Raw genomic sequence first — 24,797 nt, forward strand, 5'->3', positions numbered from 1 at the left:
CTCCCTGATTAAAACAGGGCTATGAAGATGGAGAAGGGTCTGAAGGGGAAGCCATATGAGTGTGGATGAAGTCACTTAGTCTTTCAGCCTGGAGGAAACTGAGGGGACCTCATCCCTTATCGTGGTCTTCAATATCCTCACGAGGGGAAGCATAGGGGCAGGTACTGATCTCTTCTCTTTAATGACCAGTGTCAGGATCTGAGGGAATGGCCTGAAGTTGTGTCACCAGAGATGTAGGTTTGATATTAGAAAAGGGTTCTTCACACAGAGGGTGGTTGGGCACTGGAACAGGCTCCCCAAGGAAGTGGTCACAGCACCAGCTTGACAAGAGTTCAAGAAGTGTTTGGACCGTGCTCTTGGGCACATGGTGTGACTTGAGGGATATCCTGTGCAGGGCCAGGAGTTGGACTCGATGATCTGTGTGGGTCCCTTCCAACACAGGACATTCTGTGGTTCTGTAAATCATTTCCAAATCACCGTTTGCTTGTGCCAATGTACCAGGCCCGGTGCCCTGAGGTCGGCTGCTGGAGCAGGCGATCCCTGTAAACGCTGCTCTGAGCTTTTTCTCCGGTAGCAGCTGACCCACGGCAGGCACTGCCCCATTGCTATTGCAGGGCCCTTCTCTCGGTGCGGGCCCGCAGCGGCCCCAAAAGGAGGAGCACAACCACAAGGCCCCCCGACAGCGCCGAGCGGCGCTGGGGCACTGCCGGACGCGCTCCGAGCTCACGGGCGTCTCGGCGCCTGCACCGTCCGATCTGCGCAAGGCGAGGCCGTAACCCCCGCGAGGCGTCGGGCCGGCAGCCGGGGCAGCGGCCGGGGTGACCCGGAGCTAAAGCTGCCCCACAGCCCGGGACCAGAGGAAAAGAAGGACCTTGATCTCTTCTCCCTGTCCAGACCCACGGACGCGGCGGGGGGGGGGGTGCCGGCCCAGCACGGACCTGCCGCGGCGCCGATTGGACCCCGTCGGCTGCCGTCCCCGCGGGGGTGTCTGGGAAGGAGAGATCATGGCGGCGGAGCCGAGCAAGACGGAGATCCAGACCCTCTTCAAGCGGCTCCGGGCAGCGCCGGCCAACAAGGTAGCGGGGAGTGGCCGGGGGCCGCCGGACTCTCCGTGTCGGGCTGTTGCCCTGCGGCCGTGGCCTGCGCTCCGACCGGGCCCCGGTGGGCTCCAGGCTGCGCTGCGGCGGCTGTTGGGGCGGCCGGGCTGGGGCCCTTAGGGAGGGCCCGGGCAGAGCGGCCGGGGCCGCCGGGATGTGGCAGGGGGTGGCGGAGCGGCAGAGCCGTCGCCTCAACCTGGCTGTCTCTCTGCCTTCGCTTTAGTCGTGCTTCGACTGCGGCGCCAAGAACCCGAGCTGGGCCAGTATCACCTACGGGGTCTTCCTGTGCATCGACTGCTCCGGCGTCCACAGGTCCCTGGGCGTGCACCTCAGCTTCATCAGGTGCGTGGGGAGCGCGGCCCGCGGTACCGCCGGCAGGCCCGGGGCAGCCATCCCCCCTTGGTGTGGGAGCACGCAGGGATTGGGAGAGAAGCCTTATCACGGAGCGATCACCTCCGGTTTTATGTGGCTTGCTCGCTGGAGGTTCTGGGTCACTCAGTACTTCCAAGATGGAGTTTCCAAAGCACCTCAGGTGGAACATGGACATGTTGCTTTCGCTAGCCTTGCAGAAACGCTCTCTGGACTTGGAATTCTAGGAGCAGAGACGAAAGTGTGGTGTGTGAATCTTGCCAGTAAGGCAGCAGTGTGGTGTATATACCTTCTTGTAAGACTGAGCAAGGCAAAAAGAGGAATATCGTTTAATCTTTTCAGTATCAACCTGATGGGGAAGATGGTGTTGGCTTTTCAGCCTAGTTCTTATTTCTGGTACTTGTAAAAATTAGCATTTTAAGTTAATAGAACTGTGACCTTTACTTGTTAGGAGGGAAGTTAAGTAACTGATATGAGACATGCTGTATTCCTTAGCTTTACTTGGATGTATCCTCAGTTGCTTTGTCATGTGTTTTGGCCTAATCTGTGGGACGGGCTGAATATGACTCTCTCATGTTGTGGTGAGATCACATGTACAATGAAAGTTCTTGACCGTGCTTTCCTAGCTCAAGCTCCGCCCTCTAAACAAGCATTACAAGTGAGAGATCTTCAAAATTTGCATAAAATCTGGTCTTTTTCCTCACTTTAAAATTTGAAATGAATTTTTTATAGGAACAATGAAGTTCTCAAGATATTCTTTCCACCTTTGCCTTCTACACTTTGGAATAGTAGTGGAATATCTGACCATTTTAGGCCAGAGCTTGGTTTTGCATTTGGTTTGCCTGTTCTTTATTAATAGAGAAAAATGGGTTCTCACACAGGTCCACAGAGTTGGATTCTAACTGGAACTGGTTCCAGCTGAGGTGTATGCAAGTGGGCAGTAATGCCAACGCGGTGAGGAGCCTCTGTAGGCATTTTGCTTGCTTTCCCTCTTGCTAATCCATATCCTCTGTTTATTGTCCTTTTGCTTTGTGTGGCATTCTTGGTACCAATCTCATCTGAAATGTGTAATGAAGGGGGGCATTTATCAAGTGTGCTTGGAAGTCAGACTGTGATCTTTGCATGCATTGTTTTCTGAAGTGCAGAGCTGTCATTTTTTGCACCTCATATAAATGAGAGGCATAGCCTTCTTAAATGATAGGAGTTAATAACACCAGTTTGAAAGATCATGCTCAGCATTGTGACTCAGAATCATCCCTCTGTAGAGAAGACGGATGATTTTCATAGGCTCCTGGAGTGAGACTTCTTGTAGAAAGCTGATCAATGAATGGTTGGTTCATGCTGTGCTCTCAGTATATCATCCCCTGTCTCTGGGACGTTTTCTTTTTCTCTTGAGTTTGTCTAGTCCTTGCTTGAGTGGGATCTAGCAGTCAGGAGACTGAATATTCCTCTCTTTTCAGACTGCGTTCTTCCGCCAGCACGGCTGTACCACCACAGATGCCAATGCTAAATATAACAGTCGAGCTGCCCAGATGTACAGGGAGAAGATCCGGCAGCTGGCAAGTGCTGCCATGGCCAAGTATGGCACTGATGTAAGTCTGAGAGCTCTGGAGTGCTAGATGGGTAGTGCTGGATGCTGAGTCTTGTAGGATATCTTCTTTTATCACTCTCCTCTCTTTAGTTGCTTATAGATGGACTGAGTGGAGCCCCTGGGCACTCCCCTGACAAGAGTGATGCTGATTTCTTCACAGAACACACACAGGTGAGAAGAACTACCTAAACCAGGCAGCCTTAATAGCTCTCCAATAGCCAGCTGTTCAGCCAGGAGCAGTCCCTTAGCTTGGAAGACTCTAAATTGTATTCAGCATATACTCTAAATTCAGTAGTAACATGGAGGAAGTAAGATTCAGTCATCTGCCTGGGACATAGTCACATATCTGAACAGTCCCTGTAATATCCATGTCTTTCGTTTTTGAGACCATCTTGAACTTCAAGAAGTACTCAGAGCTAGAAGCTATGCCCTGGAAGATGCTTTGTGTGCTGTGTTAATGCTTAGTTTCTTTGTACAGTTAAAGCAAGAACCAGCTATTACTTTGAACTTCTGGTTTAGAAGGAACTTTTCAGTGCACAGACCCTGGTAAAGTGGATTTGGGCAACTGCAAAATGCCAGGCAGACTTTCTCAGGTGCATAGAGTGATGTGAGTATTGGCTGTATGGCCAGTAGAGACAGTGGGAGAGGAGATTAATTTTTTTCCAGGAAAACTCATTCACACTTTCTCCCAGACTTAAACTCATTTCCTTTAACCTGGAAAGTCCTCCCATTAGTCAACTGTCAAACGATTCTGTCATTCCTCCTATTCCTCCTGGCCATTCATTCAGCTTAGCTTCCTTTTTTTTCTTTTTTTAATTTTTGTCCCTGATAAGGGAATATGGACTTGTCTATATGTTGTCTTCAAGGAAGGCATAGTCTGAAGTTTGGAACAAGTTTCCTTTGGCCTAAAATCGAATATAGGTCACTAAACCTGTAGTAAATTTGGGATTGTTTGGTTCATTCATCTTCTGCAAATAACTGGAATGAGTATCTCCTTGCAGTCCTCCAGTACCTGGGATGTAGCAGATGCTAGCCAGAATCCTGCACAGTCTTCTCTGGAGGTGGAAAAAGCAGCAAAGTCATCAGAAAGCAGTGAAGTTTCGAGTGAGTTCTTTGCTGAATCATTTTTTCTGAGAACCTGCTTTCATTTCCAGGAGAATACAGTTCTGTACCACTGTTGAAAGGGCTGAACTTTTCCTTTGGTTCAGGCTTGAAGGAGTGGAAGTTCTATGCACTCTTATGATGTTTAGTTAAATTAATGGAGACTTCTAAAAACACTGCTCCATTTGGGATCAGTTCTTTGCTTTTCCTGAAACACACACAAAACTGTTTTGGGGATTAGCTGCCCCATTTCCCTGCTTTCAGACATAATTATTTGTCTAAACACTCTTCTCTGTCCCTTGAATTTGGTGGGTCTGAAAATGACATAGGACAGAAAATTTTCTAGGGTGAAGGACAAGGAAACCAAGAATCTGGAGGTATAGCTGTAATTTGAAACAGCTTTGTATATTTCTCTGCAGTGTTTGCTTTCTTTTACTCTAAGAACACTGCAGAGGGAATTGCTCTGTGGAGGTGTAAAGTTGTTGTGCTTGGAAATTGCATATTTCAAGCTGTAACTGGATTTATTTCTGGGGGCAGAGGAGCTAGGAGACGTGCAGTGGAATTGTGAACATACTGGAAAAAAGAGGTTTGAGAATCAATCTGTTGACTGTTCTCTTCTGGTTTTGTGCCCACAGATCCTGGCCAAGGTCCATCTATTGACTTGTTGAGCACATCTCCTAAAGCTCCCCTAGGTAAGTAAGACTCTTCACTCTCAGATCAGTCTTGCTCTTGTACCCACTGCTCAGTAGTAAGCTCAGTGAAGCTGGAAGCAGTGAGCCAGTTTCCAGAATGTCTAAACGAGCTTATCTCCCTGTGGAGCCAGTACTTAGGATGTTCCTGAAGCCCAAAACCAAGCCACAGTTTTCTGGAGGTTTCCTCCTCCTTTGGATGATTGAGTTCAAAGCTGTTGCTTTCCCAAAAGCATGTTTTCCTGGTTTTGAGCTTTGGACAAAACTTGGTATTTGCATATTTAGAACTTGGGTGATCAAGGCCACATGGCTGGTTTTTTGGTTTGTTTCCTCACAGAACCTTTGGAGGCAAATGAATTTTTAGTTTTCAGAGTAATGGGGATTTGTATCTCTTTCTCCCTTGCCATTACTGTCCTGGCTGCACAGAGAACATGTAGCTGGAGCTTCTTTCCTTATTGAGAGCATGCTCCTAGCCCACAGTGGGTTCATTCTGGGTGGAAGGCCTGTGTCCTCAAGTGTCTGTTCATTCCCCATGTTTTACGTCTCTTCCTCAGACATGTCCATGTATCTGTCAACACAAGGGGCCACTCCTGCTGGAGGTAACTGGCTAACAGCTGGCCTGCGTTGGCTGCTTGTGACAACTCTGCTTGCCCCTCCTGAGATTCTGCCTTCAATTCTAACTTTAGCTTCCTGTGCTTAGAGGGAGAGAACAAGCCAAAGCTTATATGTGTTGTATTGAGATCTAAACCAGATATGTCATACCTGTAAAGAGACCTTATTAACATTTCTGTTTCCTGACAGTATAAAAAAACCCCAAAGACAAAACCAAACAACCTCGAATCAAGTGTTAGGAACAACGAGTGGAAAACCATTTCAGATAGTGAGAATGTTTTGAATCTCCTTATTTAAAAAGTTATTATAAGACTTGGAAAGATAAAAGAAAGGCTGTCAAGAATAATCTATGGGCTAACAAAAGTCCTGTGGCTGTAGAAAGTCAGGAGACACACACATGCAGAAGAAAAGCCCAACAAGGGCAGTAAAAGATTTTGGAGCTACCTATGGGAAGCTGGAAGATGTTTTGGGCAGTCTCCTCTCTGCTTTGTTCTTACACTTTTCCCCAGACATCTGCTGCTTGGCTGGCGCTTGTCTGGTTTTACAAGTGTGGCATGCCCTCAACAGTGACAAGTGCAAGGTGTTGGGGAACCTGTTGCTTTTACAGCTTGCTGCACTTTAGGTCCCTTTTTTTGGTATGTTCATGTAAACACAACTTTAGGGTTCTTGCTGCTTTGTCCCTAAGGCATTGGTGAGGCACTGACCTTCACATGCCTCTGAAGCTGTGTTTTCTTGAATTTGTGTATGAAATAAACCTAGTCTTTCTCTAACTACCCTGATCCCTGCTGGGTGGGGTCACCTACTGCATAAAACTCAGAGGAGTTATTCACAGTTCTTCATTCAATTATAAGTTGCTCCAGAAATGGACATGCTTCTTTAGGCCCCCAGCCTGTAACTGTGGAGCTTCTACATGCATCTTTCTTGCCTGGGTGAAATCACCCAGGCTTCTGATGTGAAGCTGCATGGTGTGCCCTGGATGCTACCGCAGCTGGACTGTGGTGGATGTTCATGGGGGTTGCTGTCTAATTTTGGCCTCTTAAATTAATTTACTTCTGCTTATTTGCTGCTTCCCTTCTCTTGCAGAACTTAAATCCTCCCTCATTGGAAAGAAGAAGCCAGCAGCTGCCAAGAAAGGGGTATGTCTGAGCTCTTTCATGGAGGGGAGGTAAAACATGTCTTGCATTTCTGCTGTCCTTTCCCTGATCCTTGCTTTCTGCCCTTAACAGCTGTGTGACAAAGCTGTAGAGATCTGGTTTTGGGAAAGGAGACCTTAAGCAAGCCTGTGTATTATTACAAAAGAAAATTAAGTTCTGGATCATTACTGGTTGTGGTCTGAAGCTTATGTGGCTGATCTCCAAGTGCTTGGCCACTGGTGGGTTAACTCTTGGGTGTTCTTCCATACTGTGCTGCAAGCTCTTTTGGGTCTGTAGGCTGTGACTGCACAGGGAGACTGAAGGCCTCACTGGTGCAGCAAGAAGTAGGATTCAGGTTTCCTTCTACAATGAACAATCTAGGATGAAGAATTCACAGGATTTTGGTTTTGTTTTTCAAGTTGGGTGCAAAAAAAGGTCTTGGAGCCCAGAAAGTAAGCAGCCAGAGCTTCAGTGAGATTGAGCGGCAAGCCCAGGTGGCAGAACAGCTGAGGGAGCAGCAAGCAGTGGAGTCCAGGAAACAAGCCGAGGAGTCCATGTAAGTGCCCTGTTTGGGATGAGTACCTTGCATACCTAAGGCAGAAGTAGCATGAGGTTAATGCTGTTCGCCCTAGGATCAAATATGACTACAGAACATACTGCATGAGAGGATGAGCAGTAGCTATATGCCAGTATGGCCCTTGCAGCAGGGCATAAGTTATACTGCTGTGTTTTATTCAAATTAGCATTCCTGGAAGAATTTAGGGAGCAGATACTTCTGTATTGTGTGTTTCTGTTCACCTTTGGACAGGACTGAAAAAGGGTAAGGGGGAACTGGATGGATCATTCTGGGTGCAGGGGGGGAGAAGACAGACATTGTGATGCTTACAGTAAGGAAAACATGGTTAGCCAAAGAAGAGTTGAATCCCAGTGGAGGTGAGATGGCAAAACAAGCAATAGCTTCTGTGCAAGGATTTTTGGCAGAACTGTTGTGAAAGTGGCTGTTTTGAAGGGTGGTTGGGGTTACTTTACCACTTGTTCCTCTACAACATGGGCAGCAAGGGAGGGTAATGAGCTGCTACCCACCATGGCTCTTTCCCTTAGAGTCACCTCAATGCGACTGGCTTATCAGGAACTGCAGCTGGATCGGAAGAAGGAAGAGAAGAAACTCCAGAACCTTGAAGGGAAGAAACGTGAACAAGCAGAGAGGCTGGGAATGGGACTGGTGTCCAGAAGGTACTTGGCTGTGGATGGCATAGGACAGACAGGTGTCTTGGAAGTACCCTGCTCTGGAAAAGTTTCTTGAAGGCAGTAGTTTCTCTTGTAACAGATAAGGAGATGAGTTAAGTGCTCATATGCTGGTCTCTGACTAAAAATGCTTCAGGCCCCAGAAGGAATAAGCATTCTGTTCAAAGGTTGTGGTTCTCATTTGAGCTTTTCCACAGACATGTGTGGCCTGTCAGTGTCTAGCACTAGAGCCCTGCTGCTTGACAGGTGTCCCCCTGCAGAATCCTTCCTTCAAGAAGGTAGCTCAAGACTTCTGAAGGAATATAGATAAGTGGTGAAGGGGGCTGACATCCCACAACTCTCCCTCAAAACTTGTGGCACCTGCGCCCTGCCTGTGAAGGCCAGATTCAGTTGTGAGGCACACTGGTTGTAGGGACTGGATGCTGTCAGACCTGTCAGCCCTGACTCTGCCTGTTTGTTGTGCTAGTTCTGTTTCACACTCGGTGATGGCTGAGATGCAAGTAATTGAGCAGGAGACGCCGCTGGTAGCAAAATCTTCCCGCTCCCAATTGGACTTATTTGAAGATGGTGGAAGCTTCACATCTGGACCCCCCAAGTAAGACTTAGCTTCAGTGTACTCTTGTCTTACTCCTGAATTTCATGCCTGGCCTAAATTACCTATTTTTGGTACATAGGTACAAATACAATCCCTTCTCATTCGAAGATGCGTTTGGTTCACGATGGGAAACGGACTCTTCATGGGGTATGGACAAAGAGGAGGAACCGGAGGTGACCATTTCCAGTATTCGGCCGATTTCAGAGAGGTAAAGGGCTTGCCACTGCTAGTGTACCTTTTGCCCCTTGCATAGGGGACAAAGGATGAGTGTGGGGGCTGTGGCATAGATGCTGCTGTGTTACAGCAGGAGCCTTGTGCAGAAATATAACTTGCACAGAAAAGCCCAAGAAAAAGAAAAAGGGCCTTGAGTGAAAGGGCCTTGGACACTTCTATGCCTGTCATATTCATAAGTTTATACAGCCTGTGGCCATCAAGTGCTGACTGTCCTGAAATGGGGAAAGGAGAGCCCCAATATAACTAACATTTAAGGATGTCTTGCTTTCCTTTGATTAGATGAGGTCTGAGACAGAAATCTCATTCTTTACTCTGTTGGTGAGCTTCATCTGAGATGTCTCTTCTTGTTTCCTCAGACCCACCAGTAGGCGGGAGATGGAGAACAGGCCGTCCATGGTGGAATCCAATGAAGCTCGGCAGAAGTTTGCAGGGGCTAAAGCTATCTCTTCAGATATGTTTTTCGGGCGGGAGGCAGATGCTGAGGTAGATGCATTCTGCAGTGCTTAACACTGGTGCAGCTCTGGCTTTACCTCCTCCTCTTTTGCTCAGGTCCTACTTTGTTCCTTTCCTGTATAACATTTTTGTTTTGCTTTCTGCTGCAGTATGAAGCTAGATCCCGACTGCAGCAGCTCTCGGGCAGCAGTGCCATCAGCTCTGCAGACCTGTTTGGAGAGGCTGACAACGTGCACTCAGGTTTGTTAGCACTCAGCGGGTTGAGGGAGGGGGCAGCTTTGGAAGACCTAGACTGGAGGGGATCAGGGTGCTTTCTGGAGCTGAACGACTCTGGGATAACTCCTCCTGGTTCTTGTAGGCGGTGTGTCTATTGGAAATGTCCTGCCTGCAGCTGACATTGCACAGTTCAAGCAAGGAGTGAAATCAGTGGCCGGCAAGATGGCTGTCCTGGCCAATGGGGTGATGAACTCCCTCCAGGTGAGGTTACACGATGGCACCTTCAGAAAGGCTGTTGTCATGTTCAGGGACTTCTACCATAAGCTGGCTTCCACTGGAATTATCACTATCTTCTCAAATTATGTGGAAAGTCCCAGGTAGACACTTGTCTTTTTTAGCTGATGACTACAGTACAATAGCTGAGCAATTCCAGGTGGCCAGTGAACTCTGCTTGGCCAGCCTTACCCTCCTGCTGCACAGGGCACCTTGTTATGTCAGATACACCTTTTCCCACAAATTCCAGGCGGAATTTAAAAAGTCAAGGTCATTTTACTTTCTGCTTTTGTACGGTGTCCTGTCTAGATAACCTCACACTGCATTAAAATACCAACCCCCCCAATTTCTTGTTATCCATCTCTGGATTTTGCACAAAGGTGTTGTAGCAAGGTGTCTCTGTCTGTTTCCTTCTCAGGATCGTTATGGTTCATATTGATGACCCAGGGACTGCAACTCAAAGGGAAGCCAGCAAGAGGCACTGATGCCACCTTTGCCTGGAGTAAACTCCGCAGGATTGTCTTATTTGTCTGGGTTGGGTGGGGAGGGGAGAAGGTAAGCGGAGGGGGTCAGGACATGGCTGTGCCCAGGATGCTTTCTGAATATCTCTGGATTCCACTCTATTAAAAATCAATGTGCCCTCATATCCACTGCTATCTACTAGCCAGTGGAGACAGGCCTTCTTACAGGGTTAACCTCATTGGTGTAAAAGATATGACAGAACTCCTGGGCTTCCCTCATCAGTGCTCCTGTCCTTCTTTGGCCCATAACTTAGCTCACCAAGTGACAGAGGAAAGGGGAATGCTATTTTTCTGAACATCATGTGACATGACTGTTTTTTGTTCTGATTACTGCTCCCAATCCATGGTGCTGTGGAGTCCTCTGTATTAGCAGAGTTTGCCTTTTACCGTGATCTAGTCCTTTTTACTGTCTTCTAAACCAGCATATATGAATGCAGGAGAAAAAAAATCAAAGCAAAGATTATTTTTTTAGCTTCTAACTACATCATCAGCAAAAAAGGCCCAGGTAAAGAAGTAAAGAAATTTACTGGATCCCTGGTTATTTTTTTGCCCAGCTTTGGATCAGATCAAAGTACTGAGCCTCTGACTTAACCATGAAATGCAGCAGTGAGGACTGTCATTTTAGTCATGTTCAGCTTGGTCTCTGGTTTTACCAAGAGTGTTTTCCTTGGACTATGGTGTTGAGGACTAGGTAGTAAGAAGAAGGGTGGGAAAGGGCTGTCATCAAGAGAGGCTGGGGCTGTTTGTTCTGGAACCTTCTGTCTGGGACTGGGAAGAGGCTTGCACCTTGCACGGGCTTCACCTCTCCTGTTGAGTTGAGGGGCTGTGGTAGCTGCGGGCGGGAGGGGAATGGTTACTCCGCCACTCTGTGCTGATGTTTCAGCTCGGTGGGGCATGAGGGTGGTCAGGGTCAGATCTTCCTGTTCCTTGTCCCTGTGCCCTGACGGAGTTGTGTCAATGTCACAGCACCCACAGTGGGCTGGGGCTCCAGGCAGCGGTCATGCAGCTGCAGTGGCAGTCCGGGCATGGCCACAAGTGCACCCTGGCACTTGGGGGTGGGCTGGGCGCCTTCCCCGGCCGAGGCGAGGGGCTGGTGGGGCCGTGGAAGGGGGCCAGAGCCCTGCGCTGGTCCTGCCCACCAGATACTGCTGCCCCTGAGGAGGGGCCAGGGCAGCCCAGAAGACCCGAAGACCCAGACGCAGCAGAGGCCTGACACAGCGTGCTTTATTGCCAGGCTGTCACAGCCACTCACTGAGCTGGGAGAGAATGCACAGATCATAAATAATTTAACTTACAATAAATAAATAACCCTGCCGGCACCCTGGTACAAGCTTTGGGTTACCAGCCCCTGGTAGCCCATGCTGCAGCACTTCATGACCAGGAGGAGCGAGGAGGCTCCCAAAGAAGCATGAGAAACGGAAGTTCCCCAGGAAATAACCAGTCTATGCAAGCTGGGGCACAGGAGCTGGGCTTGATAAAGCGTTCGGGGCTGTGGAGGTTAAAACTGCTGCATTGGTTGCCATTAATGCAATGTAATGCTACTTATTTTTGTAGTTTTAAGGGCTACACTGCTGCTACAACAATACCAATATTTACAAAAAACCCCAATGCGATCTCATTTGAGAACTGCTTCCTTTTCCCTTAGTGCTTCTGCCCACCCAGCAGCATGCTTGCAATCCATACCACCTGTGGCCAAGGAATTTAAAGACCCTCTCCCTCTGATCCAAATCCTCTGAAACTCACTTTTCCAAATGAATGTAACGTGCTGTTGGAGAGAGGGGGGAACCTCACAGAAGGGCACTCAGTACAGCAGTGGAGCTAGACAGCACCATGCAGTACTTACTGCAATCTAGCTTATTTGCTGTATTTGCTTTGGCAAGTCTTGGACACATGGAGGAGAAAGCACAAAGCAGAGACAGGTTGCATGGCAATATGTAAGCTGCCCTTTTTAGGAACTTCAGGAACTTCCTTACCTTTGATCATATGCACGTGCAGCATTACTGGGAAGAATAATAGAACACAAGTGCAGAGGTGCTGCTGGCCATTTAACCACTCTGTTATCTGGGTCAAATCTGAACAGAGCTACACAACAAAACACTGGCAGGCGGCCTGCAGTAGTACTTCCGCTGCTTCAGCAGGTGCTGAACTGCGGAACTGGAAGGGAGCGCCCCGGTGAGAGCGTACCCAGCTGGTTCCAAGTGGTGGCAGAGCTGGCGGCTGCTGCCTTGTCCTGCTTGCCAGCAGAGGGAAGCATAACTCTGTAGCTGTAAATGGCTTCTGCAGAGGAGCTATTCCTGCACCGATTTGGAGCTAAGAAAAAGGCAAGTTGTTCCTGGGAAAAGATGAGTGAGCCCGGCACCGGGGATTAGCACAGCCACACACACACACTGGTGACGTAGACAGAACCCACTGTTAGAGCAGATGCTCTGGGAGGAGCTGTTCCTCCAGTGGGTTCTGGAGAAACCCAAGATGGGAATGGTGCCCACCCTTACAACCTTCAGTTTTCAGAGGAGTCTGTCTCTTCATTGGAGCCTTCACTCTCAGCATCCATTTTTCGACGATGGTGTAGAGGCTTCCAGAGTGAGTTAATCCTGGGCGAGTTACGAACGGGCATATTTGCTGTGTCGGCACTGGAGCTGGCAGGACCAGAGACAGAAAGCCCTGAAACCTGAGCTACCCTGAAAGAGAAAAGATAAATGCTTGGCAGCATGTTGCATAAACTTTTACTGCAGCACTTTTGGAGTCAACCTGGAAGACTTAAAACTAGCACAGGGATGGAAAGATGTTCATAGCATAGAGGGGGAATACCTTGCACTGGGTACCTCCCAGACTCACTGTGGGAATCTTTTCCTGTTTAAACTTATCTTCTGGACTGAGCTCGTTCCTTCCAACACTCCTACTTTTCACCATCCAGACAAAGTTTCCCTGTTCATTAGAGACTGCTTCTTCCTCTAGATCCCTCTTTGAGTCACACTCTTCCCCTCTGTTTCTGAAGATTTTTGTAAGGATTTTTTGTTAACTGCACTGAGGCACCACAAAGAAGCCCTTCCTGTTCAGGCTGCTCTTTTAGCTGCTTTATTGTTTTGTAGTGTAGCAGAGGAATAGGACAGTACTTTATTACACTCTTCTTTAGCATGCTACCTTTAATCTGTTGCTTTATCTCCTAGTTTAGGCAATTCCACTTACAATTTCTCAAGTTCCTGATCCATGGCAGGGTCCAGAAACAAGTCTCCTTTATCTGGTAGAGCTCCTGGGGGGAAAAACAACAACCAACGAAGTATCAGAGCAGAGTTAGGCTATTCATTCTTCAAGAAAAGTGTTCAAGCCATAGCAGCATCCAAAATCTGGCCTGCAAGACAGAGAACATTTTTCTTTATACCTATTAGAGAAATGGACACTGAATGTTGAGGATCATAGATTAAAAATGATGATCATTTTGTGTGTCTTTCACGCATGCTGTAGCTGAGCTCAGACTAAATGAGAGGCAGCCTCAGTACAACCTGAGGATTGGCAGTTTTCATTCACTGTACTAAACTACAGAGTAGTCTGTCAACTTTGGGCTTTCGCTCATTGCCCAGTGTAGTCACCAATCCCAGATCCTACAAGAGTAATAGTCGTGGTGTTGTCAGTGCCACAGCCTGAAACACACGCTATACCACCCAGGGAAATGTATATTTTTGTGCCACCTGTGTTTCTTGTCGCACACTGATCTTGGGATCAAACACTCCACACATTTAAGGCTTGTGCTTTCCCTGCAACTCAGGAAAGTCAGGTCTGACTCCTGTGCACATTGTCTACAGGAGTTAAGTGTGGATGAACTGTGCTCTAGCACTGCTTGCTGTCTGGGTGGGAGCATGAAAGGCTGGGCCAGTACTTGGGTACCCTCTCAGCATAAGATCAGCATGCTCCTTTTCACATTAGAAACCCTACTCCAGATGAAGGACATGGTATAGTTCAGGACTAGAACAGCTGGTTGATGATCCTTGCTCTTCTCTGAAAATACTGGGACCTTAGCAGGCCAGAAAGGAAGATGGGGCTCTTAGGAAAGCCCTCCTTCCTAATTCTTTAATAAACTCCACCTTGTATAGGGGTCATGAGAAAGTGTGATCAGACAGCACAGAAATGACAGAGAACAGCACAGAGATTGCCTACCAGAGCGTGGAGAGTACCACTACACACCAGGACAAAAAACCCATTCGATAATCTATACTAATGGTACAGTGAGGAATGTTCTTTCTACAGTTTTTCAGGAGACCTGGGTGCTACACTCAATACATTTCAGAAGGGGCTTTGTATTCCTTGTGGGGACACAAATCTGTTTTCTGGCTGTGTTACCTTGCTCTTGAAGGAGAGGCTGGAGAGCCACTTGTCCCACAGAGGCAGGCTGGCAGCAGTCATCAAAAATGTAGCAATGAGTGCCCGAAAACTAGAGTAAGTTTAGATCAGAACTCATTCCCCCATTTTTTTGGGTTCTGGTCTACTCCTGCAAATGAACAGGAAACCCTGGCACTGCAAAACAGTGTCAGGAGATCCACAGAAGCATCCCAGCCTGCTTCTTTCCGTGGGCTCAATTAAAGGAATAAGCAACTAAAGCTTGTTTATGTAGTTGCAGAATGCATAGTGAAGTCTCTAGGGCACAAGAATTACTTGGGAGAGTTGATAAATGGCACTTAAAGAATTCACAAATCAACATTGACATTGGAGATACACTGCAGATTCCAGTCTGCCTGGCAAACTCATCAGCACTGTCCCAACCTGAACAAGCTGCTTTAATCCCTATCCCTGTTCCTTAAAAGGAGCTGCTGGCTTTGTCAGACCAAAACCACCTATGCCTGAAATGGCCCTCGCCAAAGGGCTTTGGGGAGCTTGTGATCCCCTTCAGACCAAAGACTATTGAAATCACCCTTCAGGGGAGATTAAAAGACACCAGGAAAAGAATCCTCCTTTCCTTGCCAAAACGCTAGCACCTGTCAGACTTGTGCTGCTGCCCCTCCTCTGAGAGAGGCCTCAGCAGGAGGCTGGCAGAGGGCCAGAGGACAGGCCTACATTAATGGAAATGAAACCCCACTCACTTTGTAGATGGCACAATGGAGGCTGTGGGCAGCATTTTTTTATTTCTTTTCATCTGTTTTCTTTGTGCTTGACTAGAAGTGGATTTCATAAGGCAAAGGAAAAAAAGATTTTGCTTGCTGCCATCCAGGCATCACCTTCCTCCCAGTGAATACACTGCTTTCTAAACCTGTTTGCAGAGGGGCTTGCAGGGCTGTATTCATGTACCTTTGATATATAATCTGCCCTGCCCCAGCAGCTTAAATGATTTGCTGTAAGAAGGGGCTCAGCCAGGGAAGGCACACTTTTACTGTACTATGACACACACCCATGCAAAAGAAGCAGCCCTCAGGCAAGGTACACCTTTTCATTGAGTTTTATCTTTGCAGTTAGGGACTGGCAGATACTCAAGCCTAGAAGCAGAGGAAGAGGATACTTACCCAAAGACAGAGAGAGCCTACCCCTAATGGCCAGGTGATTTGCTGAGTGGAGATGAGTGAAGATGAGTGTTTGGGAACACCCCCCCACACATACCCTTCCCTCCCTGCTCCTGCCATTTAAATTTATCTCCTGGATACAGTCTTGTGAAACAGAAAAGCCATTTCAGTTCCTCTTTGTAAGAGGAGGAAGAGCACAAGCAAGGCATATGGGGGAAATATGAAACCGTGAGTGAATTATGGATGGATTACATGCTGTCCTTTGCCAATGCAAAACTGCTTCCTTGCTCCAAACCAGCACAACATAGAAACAAGCAGTGAGATGCTGGTTGGTAATCCCTGTGGTTCCCACAGCAGTGTGGTACAGATTTTTGAAGCAGTTTGTGTTTTATGATCAGATTTTCAGCAGGCTATAGATAGCTACTAGCAAGATCACACTGCCTTGAGGGAAGGTGGGGAAGAGCTGGGAAAGACTGGGCTTTGAACCTTTGAGACAAGGAAGCAGAAGAGGTTTTCCATTAGGTATGCCTTCTTTTCTTATAGATGAGAGCAGCCATTTAAAATCTGTGGGAGCACAAAGGGTTAAAACATAGGATGGCACCTCAATTCAGTAATCTTTGAGGAAGTTCCACAGCTTCAGGCAGACAGGCACAGTGTTGTGCTTTTAAAGTTAATCTATCAACAAAAAGATGAAAAACTTTCCCTCACTCACTTCCTGACAGTGTAAAATGTGGGTCATAATTTCAAAGGAAATTCCACCGAAGTACAGAATGACTGAAAATCTAGAGCTGTATCATTCAGAGGAGTCTTACCTAGGGCTCGATTGATAGCCTGATCCTTTGCAAGAGCCATAAGGAATCCACAGAAGGTCATTCTCTGTGCACTACTCAACATTTCCTTCACAAGAGCAGAAGGTGGACAGCTAGGAAAAGAGAGACAGAGATCATCTTGTCTTCCAAATTACAATCTTTTTTTTTCTAAGGCCCAGCTCAAACTGGAGAAATAAACCCTTTTACCTGTTCTAACACTGCCAGGTTGCCCTGACTCAGTTTAAAACAAATAACCAGCAGCTTGCTTATTGAGCACTGGATCTGCTCCCCATTTGTTAAGCAAGATCTCTGAGCTGGGGGACATCCCTAGGAGCAGTCTTACCTGTCTTCATTCCAAGCACAGTGAAAAAAGCCTAGATGCACTCAGAGGCATACACATGCCAACCCCTAGCATGTTCTTTCAAAAATCCTCTGGGAAATACTTGCTTTGAGAAGTCAATAAACTTTCATAGAAGTGTTAAGTTTGGAAAAGACTACGACCACTGAGTCCAGTGGTTAATGGAGCACCTCTGTGTTCACCACTAAACCATGCCCCTAACTGCCACATCTACACATTTTTGAACACTTTCAGCAATGCTGCTATCACACTATTATCAGTGATAGTCATCTAAGGGGCAAGAAAACCTCTCCAATGATAGCCTAAATATGTCAGAGAACACTATTTAAGTGAGGACTAAATTAGCAAATCCCCTTCTTCTACACTCACCTTAACCCCTGGTCCTGAGTTCTAAGCAGTAGTGATTGATGGTGATTCTTGCTCTTGACCAATACTCCTTGAAGGATTTGATGCAAAATCAAACTGCCTCATGAAGAGGAAGTGTTGAACAGTCAATGGTGTAGTGGTACCCCTGGGAGATGTGGGGATGGGCTGGTGATCCCTCAGGCAGAAGTGGTTACCAAAGCCTGACTGAGTACGGAGTTATGACATGAAAGGCTGGGAATGGCTCCCCTCATAGTGCTGTGCAAAGCCTGACCTACCAGACAGGCCCACAGTACTCATCCCATCTGAAGTTCTCAGGACATACAGGGAATGTAGAGCTTTTGTTGTTTAAAGGAACAAAACAACTCATCAACTCCATGCTTAGACATCTATAGCACTGGACAGCAGTTCAGCGGTAATTTTGTGGATCACAAATTTGGATTTGGAAACCTAAAGCAGAAATCAGGTAGAATTGTGTCCTGAGTTATTTTGTATTTCTAGACCATGACCTTCTAGGAGGGTGTATGCTCATTACCTGCAAGAAACTATGATGAAAGTGTCTGTCAAAGCTACACAGTAAGGTCTGCTATTGCTCCATCCCCTGCTGAACTGAAGCTAGTCTTGTGCCAGGGATCTGTAGCTGGAGATCAGCTCCAACACAGGCTCGCGTACAGACTGACAGTGTGAACTTGCCTAGGTACTAAGGCTTCATACTCCATCCACCCAGTGGGCTCTTTGAACTCCCAAGAACACAACTGCACTTGTTTAGCCCCTCCAGGTAACTCATGATGGATCTCTCCTTGATGAAGGTGTCAATGCAGAAGTGAGATAGAGAGCAGAAACCCAAATCAATCTATTACTTCAAGAACCAGTCCAAAACCCATGTTTCTGTGGTCCATGAAATTGTTTCTCTCATTTGGTTAAAGCTGTTCAGCTATGATGTTTCCCTTCATACTTCTTCAATGAGACCCATGTGCGAATATCAGCTTGTTCAAAGTCCTCTATTTCTTCACAGCTCCAACCTTACAAAGTGTCTCCAGAGAAACAGATTTGAAATTTATATCTTAGACTCCATTTGTACCTGTATTTTGATCTGTCACACAAGGACTCCAGGCACTGGTAGAAGAGAGATGCCTCTACTCCTTCAAGTGGGTTGCAGTCATTTGGGGGTTGGCGCTGCCGATGTTGCCCAGAGGATGATGTTGGCACAATCACAGTATTTGGATTCTTACCAGCCAGTAGGTCTTGATAAATGGCAGCCACACTTTCCAGGAACTCTAAAACAACAGAAAGCCATTTAAAACTCAGGGTTGGAACTGGCAAAGCATCCTCCTGACCTACCGGACTGTGGCTTAAACTGTTGTTCTGTGTTGTACATAGCACCAACTGGAAATAAGCACAACTCTACAGCATCCTGCATATTCAGAACAGATATTATGCAGGCCCATACAGCCATTTCCATAGAAGTTGCTGTCTTCTTCTTATTAGGATGACTATGAGAGGTCACTCACTCTGTTGAGAGAAGATTCATCTCAAGGGAACAAAGGCTAGCTAGCACATGGATAAAACAGAGAAGCGTAAAAGCTAATGTCAAACACAAAACTAGTTTGTGAAGTCTAAAATGTATTCCTTCTCCACCTCTTGACACTGATTAAGAACTCATCCAAGCTCGGAGCAAACTGTATTGAACTGCAACAGGAGGAAAGGGAGCAAGTTAGTTAGGGCTCCAGGCTGTATCCCAGCTTGCCTCTGTGCTGCTCCAAAGTAAATATAACACAGGATCTAGAGGAAGGGCCAGGGCAGGTCAGGGCTAGAGCTGGCAGAAAGCCTCTCCCCAGGCTCCTCATACTACCCACTGTTTACTGCAGGAGTCTAATTTTAAACAAGTTTGTTTATGGATGTGGTCAGCAGTTTACAAATCTAGATTCCATTTGGAGTGGTTTGCATGTGTGTGGGTTGGTGGGAGAGTGTATGACAGGCTGCGTGTGTGCACTGTGCCTGGGTGAACAGGACAGGGATGGGATCTTTGAGTGTGGGTACACAAGAATGAGCTTGCCAGGACTCCAGTGGCATTTCAGTTCCGAGTGAATGGAAGTGCAATGTTGTGCGTGAGGTGGGTGGAGAGGAAAGTCAGGATGTCAGCAGGCCCTGAGGCTGTGCTGAGGTTCTGCAGCCCCGTGGAAATATTTGTTATATCAGAGAAAACTTTCCAAACACATTTTCTGTCCCTGACTAAAGGCATTACAAGCCTGGTTCTGCCCAACTCAAAATCACCATTTTGAACTGTTTTTTTACAGTGAGTTGTCATGGATAAAGTTGTGATATGCACAGCGCAGTTACAAGGGAAGTATATACACAGAAGTATTGAGAAAAAGAGATTTTTGTATTAGGGATAGCAGTTGACTCTCGACTGCTAGAAAGATGGGAACTCACAGGTTGGATCAGTTCAGAAGGCCACCCAAGCTTACTCTCTGACCACAGACTATGCTCACAAAAGCTATTCTAGCCCGTGTCTCCAGACCTGGCCTATTTTGCCTGGTCGAGGCCAATTGTGAGCTCTGTCCATCAGAGGGAGCTATTTCAGTGTGAGTGGACAGAAATCCATGAGCTTTATGTTAGAAACTGCTGTGTGCCAGGAGATGAGAAAGTGGCATGCCAGCAGTCCCCAGTGCTTGGGAGCACATCTAGTGCTTCCCTCTTTTTGTCCTGAATGAGATTCTCGTTCCTCAACCACAATTTAGAGGGGCTAGGGTGAACAGACCGATGTATTTTAATGCAGTCTTCCCATACAGGACAAGCACCTAAATGGTGCTTGCTCATCCAAGTTTCTCCACCTTGTCTCCTGAACTCAAGTTTAAAAATACCTGGGGATTTTACAGATATGTATGTGTGGGTAAGCATAAGTAAATACACACACACAAACCAATATTATTTGATTTGTACTTTTCCTGCCAAGAATTTTAGAACTATCCCATCTAGTTAAAACTCAGACTCAGGAAGAGGGATAAAATACGATAAATGACCAACAACATGAAGAATGTTCATATGGATTATCTGTTCCTCTTGCTTTCCAACTAGGAGGCCTTGAATCAAACAAGAGAGGTGGTTCTTTACAGGACAGTGTGCAACTCTTCACCAAGAGGTGTGGAGGTTACAATTTTATGTGATTTCAAGGGGAAACTGTTGGAGAAATTCTTGGGAATGGAGTCCACTGAGAGTTCCTAAACCTATTAAAATTATATCCAGTTCAGAAACTCTCTGGGTTGAAACCAGCTAATAGTTGGGCAAGTATTAAGGGGAAGAATTATATATATATTTGTGCAGTTCCTTTTCCCTTAAAAGGCACTAGCTGGTGGGCTTTTCCTATCCTGTCTCCAGTAGGATTTAATAATTTCCTTAAAGAAAGGGAAAAAAATGTTCCTAGTAAAAGTTAATTGTTAGGTGTTAACATAGTCTAGATAAAGCTCGAAATTTATGTCTCAAGGCCAAGAAAAATACATGCATAAGACATAGTAGTTGCAGGTATGTAGTTATTCACAAAAATTTGGAATCTGCTCATTAAGTCTCCTAATCTCTTGACATCAGCAATGCTTTTCATCAGTAGATTCCATTAGCTATATATTTTCTGTGAAAAACCATATCCTTTCAAGTGTCAAAAAAGTGCAAACATTGGGAAGCTGTAAAGTTGTAATGCTACAAGTGGGAAAAGAAGTCAACAGCTTCCCCGCATTTACCTGAGTAGTAGAACTGGATCTGGAAAGCAAAGAGGAAATCAGAAAAAGACATCAGGCAATCCATTGCATCATCCATCAGCACAATCCTGTAAGATGAGAGAAACAGTTTAGCATTTACAAAAAGCTAAAGTCTGTAACCAGGAACCCCAGACCTTGAGAAAGTGCAGCAAGGAATTATGTGCAACTGAGGATTGCTAGTGGCCCAGTATAAGAAGTTAGGAGAGAGGAATGGGAACACCCATTGCTGCATGGATGTGGATGCCCTACTATGAAACAAAGGCAGCTTAAGAACTTGGAGTGAGGAGAAGATCCTGAATGTCAATCACACATTTCAGCTACAGTGTGAACAGAGCAGTGTGACATTCAAAGCCTGGTGGACATGGTGGAACAAACACTGGCACAAAAAACTGCAAGGCTGGTTCACATGGTTATAATAGAATTGTAGAATATCCTGAGTTGAAAGGGATCCACAAGGATCATCAAAGTCCAGCTTCTGACTAACTGACTACAGACAGGACAGCTACACAAATAGTAAACTGGTGTAAGCAGAACAAGACTCATGCTATCCCTCTGTATACCAGAATTCATCTAACTGGCATATTTTTCAGATTCATAAAGATTGCAACAGTTGCAATTCACCATCTGTATTCAAACAAACTCTACTTGACTACAAAGGAAATAACATTGCACCAACAATCAGCACACTGTGAACACCCTATCCTCCCTTCCTGATAAAAGAATTGGTCTCTTTTCATATCAGGTCTCTTTGACTATCAGGTCAAATTTCATGGCTACTGAAGACTTCTTGGGCCAGGGACAGTCTTCTTTCTCCCTGCTAAGCCGTAGGTACATGTAGGGAGCTACACGAGTCCCTATTTCGAAGCATATTTCTTGAATATGGAAAATACCAGCCAGAGGCCATAAAGATGAAATATAAGTGATAGCAAAGTTCAACTCTTCCTTTCAGGAAAAAAAACCTGTGGATTTCAGGGCAAAAATGTTCATCAAAATGAAAACAAAAATAATGCTCTGGTCACTGCTACCACTACTTAAGGACAAAAAGGTCAGTCTCTGAAGTGGGGACAATCAAACTTGTCTGAGCAATGACAGCTTAAACTGTAAAACAGAAAAAAATACTCCACTTTGATGAAAAAAAACCCAGAGTATTCAGGCAATGCTAAAGAAAGGCAATTGGTATTTCTTTTCAATTGTGTGTAGGTCTACTGAACCCATACAGTCAGTACCTGGCACACTGTGCCATCTGAGGATTGTCAGTTCGTTATAGCCAAAGTATGGGTCATCCAGTAGGACCCTTCTGAACACAGGGCCAGATGCAATCTACGCACCAACTTCTGCAGCATCAATTGTCTAAACACATTGCTGGGGAAACACTGTTCTGTCTCATGTAAAAGACTCCAGGGAGCTGTGTGGGAGGCTGACCTAGAAGAACACAGGATCTTGCAAGACTTCCCTGCCACTCAGACCAGTTCTGTTCACTGTGGCAAAATCAAACATGTAGAGCAGCTTGAATTAATTATCTCAAAGAAGAAAGACTGGGGCTAAGAGGGTCCCCAGGAGAAAAGCCAGTATTTAAAACAAAACCCTTTGAAGATGTCAAAGTGCTTCTGATTTATTTATTATGTTCCAGAAGCCTCCTCTCCTCCTGTCTAAAGAAGCAGTAGCTTCAGTTCTTAATTCTCACTAATAAGCATGTTACTGAGATTGTCAGTGGCCACATCAAGGAAATGGCTTTGAAGCTGGCAGGCAGAGCATCTTCATCTCTCAGGCAATACTGCTCAGCCACTGGCATTTCCAACCACTATTTAAGCACTGGAAATGTGATTGGCCACATCACTGATGAGCTGCACTCCCTCCTTTGAAATGATGGTCTGTTTCCCAGATACCCTCAAAGCACTGAAGCTTTCTTCTCAAAGTTGCGGGAAAACAAGAGTGGAGAGTGGTTTTAGATATTTGTTATGCAGAGAGACAACATTACACCACCTTCATAATAAGAAACTCATTTCACTTGTTAAATCTAAAACTCTAGTCAATGGCAGTGCTCTGCAGCACCAAGTCCCAGTCTCTTACTTAGAGGAGAGCATGAGGAAGTACACATGAGAATTTGCTGGACAGTTTTTGCTGTTAAAGACAGCAAGGAGCCTCTGCAGAAGCCTGTACAGCACATATGTGACGGAGAAGCGTCTAAATAGAAGCAGGTGCACTCTGGTGCTGGGTTACTGATTCTGCTTGGCCCAGAAGTTTGCATGCCGGAAATGTTGAGAAGTCTTTAAATCCAAGACAATCATTTATGAGGAGACTGACTGCAGTTGGCAATTCCCCCCCATAGCCAGCTGACTGAGCACTCAAGGAAGCTGAGAGAGAGCATCATATGCAACATATCTGCATCTCTTCCTTGAAATATCGCTCAAGGAGAAAAACCTAGCCATGGACTGTTACCTAGACAGCAGGACCAAAATTGAGGACAAAATCTGAACGTCTGAACTGCAATTCAAAAAAGTTCATCAGGTATCTCTTATTTCAAGGCATTTTTTATTCATTTTTTTAATCCAAATTAGACTTTAAGCCCTGAGGCCACAGATGTATTTAAAAAGTTAGTAGCTGGCACTCAATGAGTAATGAAAATCAAGGAGGAACTTTGGAAAGCACTGAATAAAAATGCCTGCACTTGTGGCATTCTGGTAGAGGGTATAGTGGTCTTTCAGGGTTCAAGTGGGTTTGGCTGGCAGGAAAGCCTTGATATTGTGCCAGTGGGGAAACTTTATGGTCTACTGATTATGGTTAAAATCTCAGAAATCCAGACTAGACAGGATGTTCCCAGGACAAACTCTAGACCAGGCAAATTGAAAGGACTTTTACCATTTTCTGCTACCATTAAAGGCTAACTGACACAATCTGTCTCAAAGCCAGGATGGCTCAAATGAGTTTTCAGAGACTTGGTTTATTTAGTGAGACATGGAGGCAAAAATAAGCAAAACATACAAAACAGGCAAGATCTGCATTCTTAAGCAATCTTTTAACAATAGGGGAACTGAATTTCAAGCCCCAGTTCCATTAGTACTGATCAGTGCAACATGAGCTTCCACACCAAATAAAACAGCATAGAAGCTGTGAACTTCTTGGCTCTCACTACTCAAATGTGTGCAGTGAGTTCCTTTTGTTTCTCTTACAATAGAAAAATCAGTGCTCAGGTACAGATCTTAAAATCATGGCATCAAACCAGAAAAACTCCTTCATTTTCTGTCCTGCAATTTCTTCAGAAAGCCAAAAGGTGTCTCTGAACCTCAAAGGTATCTCTGTAGATTAAAGTCTTTAATCTGCTAATGGCTTTAACCATTTGAAGAAGAAAACATCCAAGAAATCTCACAGACACAGATACCCTGGTTCATTTTTTGGGTATGACTTCTGCATTTGTGTAGCACCAGGAACAGAAAAATGGAGCTCTCTGATGTCATTAGAATAAAACCTGTATTGTTGCAGCTTCCATTCTTATGTTCTGACATTTCCTGATCTTAGTCCTAGTGTTTGTTACCAGTGCGTAGCAACAGCTCCTGGATGAGCGGACTGCACCATGCCATGAGATCATCTCAGTCATGCAGCACTGAGACTACAGCTACAACTGCCCTCTTCCCAGCAGCACTAGTGCAGGTCCTCACTGTATCACTGAATGCTGTGGCTACTCCTGCTGCTACTTTCTTTAATTCCCTTCCCAAGAAAATTAGCAACAAATCCGTTGGGGGTGTGCAGACTGAAGAAGGAACAATGTCTGTAGGTTTGCATGTGACACTCATGTTTTGCAAAGACTCAATCAACTGGTGCTGTAAGAAAGTCTGCAGAGCTCACCCTTCCAACAGGCAGAGACCAAGGTGGGAAGTACAGACCAGAAAAAGGTCAAGAGCA

At 45.9% G+C, this 24,797-nt stretch overlaps 2 protein-coding genes across 4 annotated transcripts in view; one reads left to right on the forward strand and one right to left on the reverse strand.

Annotated features, from left to right (window-relative positions):
* Positions 1–918: 918 nt before the first annotated feature.
* On the forward strand, positions 919–10,660 carry ARFGAP2 (ARF GTPase activating protein 2). Of its 2 annotated transcripts, XM_069017268.1 has the most exons (17): positions 919–1,076; positions 1,321–1,439; positions 2,348–2,420; positions 2,927–3,058; positions 3,148–3,228; positions 4,059–4,161; positions 4,794–4,850; positions 5,402–5,446; positions 6,543–6,595; positions 7,012–7,148; positions 7,694–7,825; positions 8,304–8,432; positions 8,512–8,640; positions 9,023–9,149; positions 9,269–9,359; positions 9,478–9,596; positions 10,027–10,660. In XM_069017268.1, the coding sequence occupies exons 1-17, from the start codon at positions 1,005–1,007 to the stop codon at positions 10,045–10,047; spliced, it is 1,620 nt and encodes a 539-aa protein (XP_068873369.1). In that variant the 5' UTR covers positions 919–1,004; the 3' UTR covers positions 10,048–10,660. The 2 variants fall into 2 exon arrangements, with proteins under 2 accessions (XP_068873369.1, XP_068873370.1); XM_069017269.1 differs by lacking the exon at positions 5,402–5,446.
* Positions 10,661–10,811: 151 nt separating this feature from the next.
* Positions 10,812–24,797, reverse strand: part of CSTPP1 (centriolar satellite-associated tubulin polyglutamylase complex regulator 1) — an 82,088-nt gene continuing 68,102 nt past the window's right edge. Inside the window, exons 5-10 of one of the 2 annotated variants that reach the window (XM_069017285.1) lie at positions 20,880–20,965; positions 18,227–18,422; positions 16,428–16,537; positions 13,316–13,379; positions 12,625–12,807; positions 10,812–12,461 (exon numbers count right to left, since the gene is read on the reverse strand). In XM_069017285.1, coding sequence (XP_068873386.1) covers positions 12,627–12,807; positions 13,316–13,379; positions 16,428–16,537; positions 18,227–18,422; positions 20,880–20,965 — 637 coding nt within the window. In that variant the 3' untranslated portion in view covers positions 10,812–12,461; positions 12,625–12,626. Of the gene's footprint in view, positions 12,462–12,520; positions 12,808–13,315; positions 13,380–16,427; positions 16,538–18,226; positions 18,423–20,879; positions 20,966–24,797 lie in introns of those variants that run through there. The other variant, XM_069017284.1, reaches the window with a different exon arrangement.

The sequence above is a fragment of the Aphelocoma coerulescens genome, chromosome 5, assembly GCF_041296385.1.
Source record: "Aphelocoma coerulescens isolate FSJ_1873_10779 chromosome 5, UR_Acoe_1.0, whole genome shotgun sequence".
Lineage (NCBI taxonomy): Eukaryota > Metazoa > Chordata > Aves > Passeriformes > Corvidae > Aphelocoma > Aphelocoma coerulescens.

Excerpts from the sequence above, each read along its gene's own strand:
- ARFGAP2 (XM_069017268.1), top strand. The coding sequence starts at position 1,005 with ATGGCGGCGGAGCCGAGCAAGACGGAGATCCAGACCCTCTTCAAGCGG. Across the intron at positions 4,162-4,793 it reads AGAAAGCAGTGAAGTTTCGA|ATCCTGGCCAAGGTCCATCT; the intron begins GTGAGTTCTTTG and ends TTGTGCCCACAG. Across the intron at positions 9,150-9,268 it reads GGCGGGAGGCAGATGCTGAG|TATGAAGCTAGATCCCGACT; the intron begins GTAGATGCATTC and ends TTTCTGCTGCAG.